At 35.9% G+C, this 12,239-nt stretch overlaps 1 protein-coding gene across 5 annotated transcripts in view; it reads right to left on the bottom strand.

Annotated features, from left to right (window-relative positions):
• GRM5 (glutamate metabotropic receptor 5) overlaps nucleotides 1–12,239 on the bottom strand; it is a 535,146-nt gene that overhangs the window by 326,663 nt on the left and 196,244 nt on the right. For all 5 annotated transcript variants that reach the window (XM_074400361.1, XM_039462302.2, XM_074400358.1 and 2 more), the window contains exon 3: nucleotides 9,574–9,823. In XM_074400361.1, the coding sequence (XP_074256462.1) occupies nucleotides 9,574–9,823 (250 nt within the window). The remainder of the gene's footprint in view (nucleotides 1–9,573; nucleotides 9,824–12,239) is intronic.

Below are 12,239 nucleotides of genomic sequence, written 5' to 3'. Positions count from 1 at the left end.
AGGGAAGAAAAAATATATTTACTATTCATTAAGTAGATGTGGGTCACCAGAAAGGTTTTCATCCTAATTGTCTTCACGCTGTAGGCTGATGGGGAAGAGGAAGAGAAGGGGTTCTGGTCCTCCTGTCTCAGGGGTGGCAGGGGCAGAAGAGTTGGATGAGGTGGAAGGGGAGGCAGGAGAGGCAGGCACACTTAGTTTAATTTTAAGAAAATACACTGTAACTTCTGTCTGAATTTTCTGCTTTTCCATTTCTCTAAAAATGTGTCTGTACAGTACCAACGCTTCTTCCACTGTTGGCTTTAATTTCAGTGTTTGTATCATAAAAAGGACTATGTCATAAAAGAAGTCAAAAGCCATCTTGAATAACGGAAATGCTTCCGCCAGATTATTTAATTTCAATTTGCTTTCTGACAGTATTTCTTCATCATCTTCCTTCTCATCTAGCACTGGTCCAAAAGCACTTATTTCCATCAAGGTCATCTTCCATTAATCCTTGTAGTGTGATGTCTGTTAGGTCTTGAATTTCTTCAAGATCCATATTCTAAAACCCTTCACTCCCACCTTTTATTTTTTCCATACCCATGATGTCATGATATCCTTCACTAGCTCTACCATAAATATTGTGAACTCACACACAACATCTGGACACACTTTTCTTCAGCAGGAATTTAGTGTATCAGGCTTGATGGCTTTCAGGGCTTTTCCCATAACAATAATTATATATTCAGTGGTATAATTTTTACAGACTTTCATGATGTTCTCTCTATTCAGACACTCTTCAAAGTGTTGACAATCTCTTCCATAGAGTACTGTGTGTAATGAGCCTTTAAGGTCCTTATGACCCCTAATCTAAAGGCTGAATTAGAGATTTTGTGTCTGGGGGCAAGCAGATACCTTTCATGCTGAACTCATGGGGTTCTGTGGGCTAAGAGGTATTGTTCAAGATCAAAGGAACTTTGTAAGGCAGTCCTTACTAGCCAGGTACTTCATGACTTCAGGGACAAAGTACAGATAGAACCAATAAAGGAAAAGAGTTCTCATTGTCCAGGTTTTCTTCTTGTACAACCAAAAGACTGGTAGCTGGTGTTTTTATCTTTTCCCTTCAATGCTAGGAGATTAGCCACTTTGTAGATAAGAGAAGTGATGATCAGAATAAACCTGACCATGCTATCACAAAACAGGAAGGTTAGCTTATTCCCTCCTGCCTTAAATCCTACTGCTCACTTCTCTTCTTTACTAATATATGTTCTTTGTGGTATTTTTGTGTACAGAATAGAGCACTTTGACCCACATTAAAAACCTGTTCAGACAAATATCCCTTCTTCTCAGTGGTTTTCTTAATGGTGTCTTGGAATTTGCCTGCTTCTTCTTGAGCAACAGAAGTTGTTTTTCTCATTACCTTGACAATTTTTAAGCCAAATATCTTTCTAAAATTATCCAACCATCCTTTGCCAGCATTAAATTCTCTAGCTTTAGATCCTTCACCTTCCTTTTGATTAAGTTGTCCTTTAACGACTTTGCTTTTTCTCGAATCATATTGAACTATATATGTATGCCTTTCTTACACCCAACCTTGGACCTACATAAAATCTGCATTTTCAAAATGACATAAAAAAAGTATTTCCCTAAAACAGCAAGGTTTTCACATCTGCTGGTATAGCTGCAGAGATGCCCTCACACATTTCCTTTTCTTTCATTACATTGGTCTTTCCTTATGCTGGATTTGTTTATCTTGAAATGAAGGGCATCTGCAGCTGCAGACCTCAGTATACAGTACATATTAAGCAACTCAACTTTTTCTTGTGATGTCATGACTTTTCTTCTTGGGAGCACTTCACTGCTGACACTCTGGGTCCCATGTTGTTATTTAAGGTTCACAGTATTGCCCCAGACACAATGAAAAATATGCAATAACCAGGAGCAATCACTTTTTACTGTGATGTGTGATTTGCTGATGAAATGAACTGCCCACAGAGAGATGATTAGCCTCAAACTGTGTTTTAAGCAGAACTCACAATACTTGAATTCACTGCAATATCAATAGGAGGTGGATTTGAAATTATTACAGTAGTACAACATGTACTACAGTTAATTTTATGTAGATATGATTAAATAGTACATCTTCACTTTTTTTACATTTCTCTTAATCTGGAATGTCTTATAAGTATACACATAAGTTTTGATAAATTTTAACTTTTTATAATAGACTGGTGTAAACTTTATGGTAGTAAATGATAAAATTGTATCTGTAAATATTATATTCATTTATGACACATTTTCTTCTTTTTAAAAAATATTCCTAGGCAACATGGTTTGTCTGTGAGTTTGTCCAAATTATTGTGAATCTCAAAAATAAATTGATCAATTGAAAAAAATCTGTGTATATGGGGACCTGCACTGTTCAAAGCCATGTTGTTCAAAGGTGAGCTCTAGTTTTCATTCTTTATCCCTTATTAGTTTAAATTCCCAGAATACAGGCTTATATATCATGGGTTTATTTTTTCACCTTCTACTCACTTCTTAGCCCCTTAATTGTTAATCTACTTTTATTACTCCATTTAGCCATGTCCTGTTAAATCGTCAATTCTTTCCACCTCTATAAATCCAAAAGGCCATTTCAGTATTATTCTCACTTGATCTCCTAAATTCAGTTGACACTCATGGTCTTGTCTTTAAATATTCTCTTCCACTGGCTTGGATACCACAACACTCTTGGTTTCCCGTCTGTGTCTCTGAATTTGCATGTTCCTGTCTCCATTTTACAGTTCATTGTTTTTTCAACCTAAATGTTGAGGTCCCTCAAATATAATTTCTTAGAATTTCTCTCTTAATTTTAACAGACACCTCCTTGATTTGATATTATTCTGATGATTGTCTCAGTTTTGTTTACATTGTATATATCTCTTCTGAGCTCCCAACTTAGATTCTCCTATCTAGTAGTCTATTTTTATCTTTGAAATGTACCTGAACTCCACTTATCCAAAACTGAACTCATGTCTACACTCTACTTCATATCTGACATTTCCCAATGGCCTCAGCATAGGTACTGTCATTCCTATTGTTAACTTTTATCGCATACTACAAATTAATGACATTGAATGGCCCAGTAGAAGACAATTATGAACATGCCTTTTTTATTGTACTTTAATTTTATTGTACTCCTCAGATATTGCATTTTTTACAAATTGAGGGTTTGTGGCAACTCTGTGTCCTACATATCCATTGGCACTATTTTTCCAAAGAGATAGTCTCATTTTGTGCAATTTTGGTAATTCTGACAATATTTCAAACTTTTTCATTATTATTATAATATCTGTTATGGTGGTCTGTTATCAGTGATCTTTCTTCTTTGTATTATTATTTCAACTTACATGATAACAGTACACATTTAAGGCACACATTGTGATATTTCCATAAATTCATACAATGTATAAGGATCAAATCAGGGTAATAAACATATCCAACACCTCAGACACTTATTATTTCTTTGTGTTAGAAATGTGCCACTATTGTAACTGGTTTGGGGCATCAGAAACTGTGCCCATATAAGCAGTAATGGGGGTGGTATGTTCTGACTGTCCCACCCACCGGCTGCACTCCTGTCTCTCTCCCTCTCCTCAGGCCTCCCTGTCCCTAGAGACACGACAATATTGAAATTAAGCTAATTAATAGCCCTACAATGACTAAATGTTCAAGTGAAAGGAAGAACTGTAAGTCTTTCACATTAAATCAAAAGCTAGAAATAATTATGCTTTGTAAGGAAAGTACAGTATAAGAAAATATCAGCCAAAAATTAGGCCTGTTGCAAAAAACAGCCAAGCTGTGAATATACAGAAATGATAATAAAGAGAAACAGCCTTATTGCTGATATGGAGAAAGTTTTCATCCTCTTGACAAAAGACCGAGTCAGCCACTACATTCTTGTAAACCAAAATCTAGTCAACAGCAAGACCTTAACTCTGTTTAATCCTATGAATGTTGAGAGAGGGGAGGAAGCTGCAGAAGATGTGTAAAGCTAGCAGAGGTTATTTCACGAGGTTGAAGGAAAGAAATGGTCTCTATAACATAAAAGTGCTGGGTAAAGCAGCAAATACAGACTGATAGAGAATCTTCAACAACATATTTTCAATGTAAACAAAACAGCCTTTTTTGGGAAGAAGATATCATCGAACGCTTTCTTAGCTACAGAGGAAAAGTCAAGGCCTTGCTTCAGATAGTCAAAGGACAGGCTAACCCTTCTATGAGAAGATAACGAAACTGGTGACTTGAAGTGGAGGCCAATAATGGTTTACCATTTGGAAAAGCTTTGGAATCTTATGAATTATGCTAAATGTATGACTGTGTTCTAAAAATGAAAAAAAGAAAACCTGGGTGTTGACAACCAGCATGGTTTACTGAATATTTTAAGTCTACTATTGAGAATTACTACTCATGCATATATACACAACAAAAATCCTTTCAAAATTGTACTGCTAATGTGCCCAGCCAGCCGAGAAGTCTGATGGAGACATACATGGAATTTAATGTTGTTTTCATGCCTGCTAACACAATATCCATTCTGCAACCTATAAATCAACACGTAATTTTTATTTTCATGTCTTATTATTTCTAAAATACATTTAATAAGGCCATAACTGCCATAGACGGTAATCCCTTAGATGGATATAGGCAAAGTATATTGGAGACTTTGTGGAAAGGGTTCACTATTCTAGGTATCATTAAGAGCATTCATGATTCATAGGAGGTCAAAATACCAACAGGAGTTTGGAAGAAGTGATCCCAATCCTCATGGATGACTTGGAGGGATTCCAGTACTTCCTGTACTTCCATGGAAGTAACTGAATATAAGGTGGAAAGAGCAGGAAAACTAGAATTAGAAGGTGAGTCTGAAGATGTGACTGAACTCCTACAATATCATGATAAATCTTGAATTGATGAAGAGTTGCTTCTTATAGATCAGCAAAGAAAGTGGTTTCTTGAGGTGGAATATACTCTGGTGAAGGTGCTATCTGCATTGTTTAAATGACAACAAAGAATTTAGAGTATTATCTAAACTTAGTAGATAAAGCAGTGACAGAATATGAAAGGACTACTCCAATTTTTAGAACAGTTCTAATGCGAGTAAAATGCCCTCGAAAAACATTTTACATCACAGACAAACACCACTTCCTTTTGTTAAAGGAAGACACATTTGATGTGGCAAACTTCATTGCTGTCTTATTTTAAGAAATTGCCTGCTGGACGTGGTGGCTCACACCTGTAATCCCCAGCATTTTGGGAGGCTGAGGCAGACAGATCGCGAGGTCAAGAAATCGAGACCACCCTGGCCAACATGGTGAAACTATGTCTCTACTGAAAATACAAAAAGTAGCTGGGCATGTTGGCAGGTGCCTGTAGTCCCAGCTGCTTAGGAGGCTGATACAGGAGAATTGCTTGAACCCAGGAGGCAGAGGTTGCAGTGAGCTGAGATCGCACCACTGCACTACAGCCTGGTGACAGAGTGAGACTCCATCTCAAAAAATAAAAAAAAAAATGTATATATTTACCTCTGGGGAATGACCACTATCATAGTTTTACTAGAAAAACTGTAATTTCATTGGCAAAGATATTTATTACAGTCAGGCCTGATCATTTCCATTTTGAATAAAAATATTGATGTAGATTGACCTCTCACTAAGAAATGCTACTTATAATTCTCAAGTACTTTTGAAATTTAAGTACATTTCCTTTCTGTGGCCTTGTAATCATCACGTTAAAGAATAGAGATTTCCAAATTGTTCAGATAGTTAAAGTTAATTATAGATCAAATAAAACTATATTTCAGTAGTTAATTTGCTAAAAACTAGTAGTCTTATTTAAATTTCTAACTTTAAAATAATTTATTTCAAGTAATTCTTTCCCAGATCTAGAACTAAGACAGTGTATTCATTCTAGAAAAATAAGTCTCCTTAGAAACACCATTACTATTCAGATTATTGATCTCAACCTGCTCTCAGGGCCAAAGCGTTTAGCAAGACTATTTCAGGGACCTCAACAGGATATTTTTAATGACAATGAGATAGCAGAGTACCCAGAGCTCAAATGGAAAGACCTCGTGGCTAGGTCCATATCATTCTAAGGTTCTATTGATGTGCAGCACAGATGGTGAGATGTGTTGATGGATGAGGTTGTCTCAGCAGCAGAGTTGTCTCAGTCCTGCCAAGCACTTAAGTTGAATAACCTATTAAACATGGTTGACCTACGGCAGATGGAGATATTTATAAGTAACTATAGCTATTAAATGTGGACCCTCCAGTAGTCTCTAAATATGGTCTTTTTTCCCTCATAGTTTTGATTTCTAGTTCCTGAGGCCATTTATTCAAGTTTGCTTTGGGGAAGAGAAGGAACAAAAAGAGATTTGGAGAATGTATGTAAACAAACTAAGAGGAGAACACTAAAAGGAATTATAGGGTGAACTAAATAATTAGGAGGTAACATTGATATAAGTTACTAATTAAAATTAAAATTTGAATTGTCTAGGATTTTTAAAAAAAATAAACCCAGGTTCTATGCAGAACTGAGGATTTGCTATCAAATAATATCTTTCCCTCTGTTTCTACTCTGCAGAAGACAAGTTAGAAGAAAACAGCACTGGTTTATAAGTTATAGGAGTTGGGTAATTGTGTGACCTTAAGCATGTCATGCAAATTTTGGAGGTATCAGTTTTCTCATTTGTCAAATTAGAGTTAGTAAATGTCATAAACATTTTCTTACAACTATTAACTTTGGCTTTTTTGTTCCATTTCACACATCAATATTTGTTGTCTTACTTGGAGCCCATGTGTATAAAATAGAATACTACTCAATATTTAGGTTGTTGTTAGATGTGGTTTTTTTGTTTTTGTTTTTGTTTTTTTTTCATAACATTTACATGACTTTCTATCTAACTTATCTGTAAGTTTCATACAGGCAATAATTATTGTTGGTTTTGTTCACTGATTTATTACAAGTACCTTAACACTGTAAACATTCAACATTTGTCAAATGAATGACTAAATGAAAAAATACATGTAAAGTGCTTAGCATAGTAATTGGCACAAAGCATTGATAAATTGTTCTATAAATGGTTATGATAAATGGTTTTATTAACACCCACAGTGCCATCTCACTAAGAGAGTTGGAAGAAATTGAGATATTTCAAAGAGAAGTTGGAGTGTACTGAGGACCACACTGTTGCTCTCAAATATTTGAAAGAGTATCACATGTCACTTTTAAAGGAAAGACTATGGGCCAAGAGGCAGAAACTACAGGGAGATAGTTTTCAAAGTTGGAGTAAGGAAGAGATTTCTAACAAAATTGCTCAAAAATAAAATGAACTGGTGTTCAAGTAAATGTCAAATTATTACATAGCCAGTTAATGGGGGGATAAAAAATCTAACTGAAGGCTATAAATTTAGTATTCCATGAACTAAATAATATGTAGAGAACACTGTGTTTATTACATATAAAATGCTTTAAAATATACAAAATTTAAAATTTTGTGGTGCTTCTAGAAATAAAATGAAAATGGCAAATATCATAATAACCAATCTATTTACTTTATGTAAATGAGATCAAAGAACATTTACTTTCTGGCAAATACACCATATGACTGAAAACAAAGGCTGCTGATTTGTCTCATAAATGCTGGCAAATCCAACAGATAGGAGTCGCAGAATGCTTTATTTCCTAACAGTAAAACAGAACTACTTGAAGCCAGATTTTTTTCTTTTCTGTTCTTTTTTACTCCAGTTGTAACACTGCACTTCAGAACACAGTATAAGAATATTGGCAGTTGGCATATTCGTGGGTTGTATAAAACTAACTGGTGCATCATTCCTGCCAACTAGGGATGATTTTGACAAAACACATGACATTGATAAAAAAGGAATTTCACTCTATCATTTTTATTGAAGAATGTGTGGCCTCATACAAAAATAGCCCCATCAGTCTATTGCCATCAGATTGGACAGAAAAGAATTGGGTACATAAAATGGCTGTCATAAAATGTATCCCAGCTGGAGCTAAGTCTGATCACAGAAGATCAGTTAAGCATTTGGAAAATGAAGAAAGTATGTTTCCTTTAATGAGCCATCAAAAGTTAATAACAAGTGACTTGGCTCTCTGTTTTGGGCAGAAGCCCTGAGAAAGATGCAGAAGTTTTTAAGGTTTTTCTGTTCTTTAAATTGAATACATGTTAATAAAAAAAAAATATGTGATATATAATAATGTTTTAAAGGTATGGAATGAAGAAGCTGCTTCCCTATCACTGATAACTTCCAGTGTCACAATCTCAGAAGCACATTTCATTCACACGTTCAAATCTCTGGTGTTGTCTTACTGGTTTACTACAGTTAATTTTATGTGTCTAGTGCCTGGACTATAGGTGCCTAGACATTTTACCAGACATTATTCTGCCTGTGTCTGTGACAGTGTTTTGGATGAGATTAATATTTGAATCAGTAGACTGAGTAAAGCAGATTGCCCTCTCTAATATGGGTGGACTTCAAACAATCACCTGAAGATCTGAATAGAATTAAAAGGCTAAGAGGTAATTTTATGCCTGACAGCATGAGATGGAGCATCCGTCTTTCCTAGCCTTCAGACTTGGACTGAGATATTGGCTCATCCTGAGTTGCAAGGCTACCAGCTTTCAGATTGGAACTTAATGTTATCATCTTTCATGGTTTTAAGACCTTTAGACTTAAATTGGAACTACACACATTGGCGCTTCTGGGTCTTCAGCTGGCCAACTGCAGCTTGTGACTTCTCGGCTTCTTTAATGACATGAACCAATTCATTGTAGTAAATCATACATATATACACACACACAAATATATACATACATATATACATGTGTGTAGGACACACATATATGCACATTTTGTATTATATATGTATATACTTTTGATTTTGTTTATCTGGAGAATTTGACTAATACATTGATTCAACAACAATAACAGAAAATGGTATGAGTTATGTCAATCACATGAATTATCCAGATAATTGAAGTCAATCTCTGTAGAAGCTCATGTTTTAGTACCTTGTCTAGAAACAATGTAGGTGATCAGGCAAGATAATGACACTATTGTGATATAGAATAAAAAGTCAAGTTTCTAATGCTTTAAAAATGAGCTCTGAAAGTAATTCCTCACTTCCAAACTCCAATTTCTATGATTCTACATTATAAACCAAGCTCATATAATCATTCTCAAAAATCAGTTTCAAAAGCAACTACGAGTTTGAGACATGTTTACTTTCCAAGTAAATTACTCAAGCATATAAAAATCCCTTTCATTTCCTTACAGTCACTTTTTTAGGACATAAAGATGCATCATCTTCATTTGTTGATTCCTGTTATTATTAATCAGCACATGGCGGTCTACTTATTTTCCATGATTTTCTCTAGGCACAGGTGCTTTATGAAATGTAAGCTCTATTTCCACTGCACAGATTAAGCCTTGAAAGAATTTTTTATTGTATACTAAATGCTACCCTTCGTTGCTGCCAAATTCTTGGTATTAACTCCACGTGAATTTTCTCGTCATCGCTTACCTGCCCAGAAGCAGAAATTCTCCGGCTAGACCCAGGCGCCTCATGGCCATCAGGAGACCTCTCACTGTCATGCCCTCGCAGAAGCAGGCCACCACCCGGGCCTTGGGCAAGTGACTCGTGAGCTTCTTCAGCAGCTTATCAAAGCTCTGCTCCCCTGCATTGCTGTAGATTTTGTAAGAATGGGCAATGCAAATCCCTTCCTTTGCTGCCATATCTTTGAAGGCTTCCATCCCACTTTCTCCATAGTTGCCTGTGTGAAAACATAGATGAGCAGAGGGATAGTGAGAGTGCTGCATTAATTGGGTATAATCAAAATAAAGGTGTTAGGAGCATGAAAGTCACTGGTATGGTACTTGGGACCCAAAGACCTGAATTTCAGTTTTTGCTCTTTTGCTGAATTGCTTATTTTGGGTAAATTACAATTGAACTACATTATACATACATTGATCTTTTATGTTTTCACTTAGATGAGAGAATAATACAAAAAGTGTAAGTAATTCACCATCCTTTTATGACTCAAAAAGAGCTCCTAGTCTATATGTGAGTTGATGGAAGATATTTATCTGCTATTTTTTATTTTGCATTCTGTATCACTTTCCTTTGCTTCTCATTGATGATAATTTCATCCCACTGATTCAGATTTTTGTCTTTAAAGTTATAGTACATATGTGTAATACATGTAGTTTATATAGTGTAGATATTGCCATAGAAGTATTTTATAGAGTATTATATATAATATTCAGTATATTATATACTTACCATAAGAATTTATGGTTTGGTCTTAATTAAAAAACCAAAGAGATCCTTGATTAAGATTTAGCATACAACCATGGGGAAGTTATTGATAAGGAGGAAAAAATCCAGTCCTTTGCAAAATTTAGGGACTAAGGACTAGTGGTAATCTTTTAAAATTAATGAAAAGGGGGATTAATATTGACAGCTATATGCCAGGACACCAGGACCTTTATATATGTGATTTATTTTAGCACTAACTATAAAATATTGATGTAGATATTATGAGCTCCATTCCATACATTCGTAAGAAAACATATAAAGCAGTTAGGTCCACATGTGCCTGGAGTTACACTAGCAGCAAGTAGAGGACTGGACTCCATTCACAGATCTAGTAGCAAACATAGAAAAACAGAAATCCCATTTGACCCAGCAATCCCATTACTGGGTATATATCCAAAAGATTATAAATCATTCTACTATAAGGACACATGCACACGAATGTTCATAGCAGCACTGTTTACAATAGCAAGGACCTGGAACCAACCCAAATGCCCAATGATGATAGACTGGATAGGGAAAATGTGGTACATATACACCATGGAATATTACGCAGCCATCAAAAACGATGAGTTCACGTCCTTTGTAGGGACATGGATGAACCTGGAAACCATCATTCTCAGCAAACTGACACAAGGGCAGAAAATCAAACACCGCATATTCTCAATCATAGGCAGGTGTTGAACAATGAGAACACATGGACACGGAGGGAAGCACTACACACTGGGGTCCATTGGGGGGAAATGGGGGAGGGGCGGGGGGGTGGGGAGGTGGGAAGAGATAGCATGGGGAAAAATGGCAGATACAGGCAAGGGAATGGAAGGCAGAAAACCACACTACCATGTGTGTACCTATGCAACAATCTTGCATGTTCTTCACGTGTACCCCAAAACCTAAAATGCAATTTAAAAAAATAAATAAATAAAAATAAAATAAAATAAAAAATTTTAAAAAAAAGAAAACCAAAACACAGCATGTTTTCATTCATCAGTGGGAGTTGAACAATGAGAACACATGGACACAGGGAGGGGAACATCACACACAGGGGCCTATTGGGGTTTGGGGTATTGGGGAAGGAATAACATTAGGAGAAATACCTAAGGTAGATGACCAGTTGAAGGGTGCAGCAAACCACCATGGCACGTGTATACCTATGTGACAAACCCGCATGTTCTGCACATGTATCCCAGAACATAGAGTATAATTTTAAAAAAATTAAACGAATATTGTAGACAGTGTTTAGCTACTTTTTTTCTAGAGCTTCTAAAACAAACAGTGGAGCAAATGGCACTATTACTGAACACTAGACTAAAAAAATAAGCTTATACTAGCAGAAGAAAATATTATTTTCCCAGAGAAAATCCCAAGCAATACTCTTTAAAATTAAAAAAGGCAGGGGTAGCCGGGCGTGATGGCTCAAGCCTGTAATCCCAGCACTTTGGGAGGCTGAGGCGGGCGGATCACGAGGTCAAGAGATCGAGACCATCCTGGTCAACATGGTGAAAACCCCGTCTCTACTAAAAATACAAAACATTAGCTGGGCATGGTGGTGCATGCCTGTAATCCCAGCTACTCAGGAGGCTGAGGCAGGAGAATTGCTTGAACCCAGGAGGCGGAGGTTGCGGTGAGCCGAGATCGTGCCATTGCACTCCAGCTTGGGTAACAAGAGCGAAACTCCATCTCAAAAAAAGAAAAAAAAGAAAAAAAAAAAGGCAGGGGTATATATAAAAAATTTCCATTCAATTTTACAGTGAATCAAAAGCTTCTCTAAAAAAGAAACTCTATTTTAAACATTTAAGTAAGAAACAGTTTTAATACATGTGTGACATAAAAATTTTATGGAATATAATTTTGATTTAGAAAAAGAAATCCTT

This window comes from Saimiri boliviensis, chromosome 6 (genome assembly GCF_048565385.1).
Source record: "Saimiri boliviensis isolate mSaiBol1 chromosome 6, mSaiBol1.pri, whole genome shotgun sequence".
Classification (NCBI taxonomy): Eukaryota; Metazoa; Chordata; class Mammalia; order Primates; family Cebidae; genus Saimiri; species Saimiri boliviensis.
This window is presented reverse-complemented; position numbering and strand designations above follow the sequence as displayed.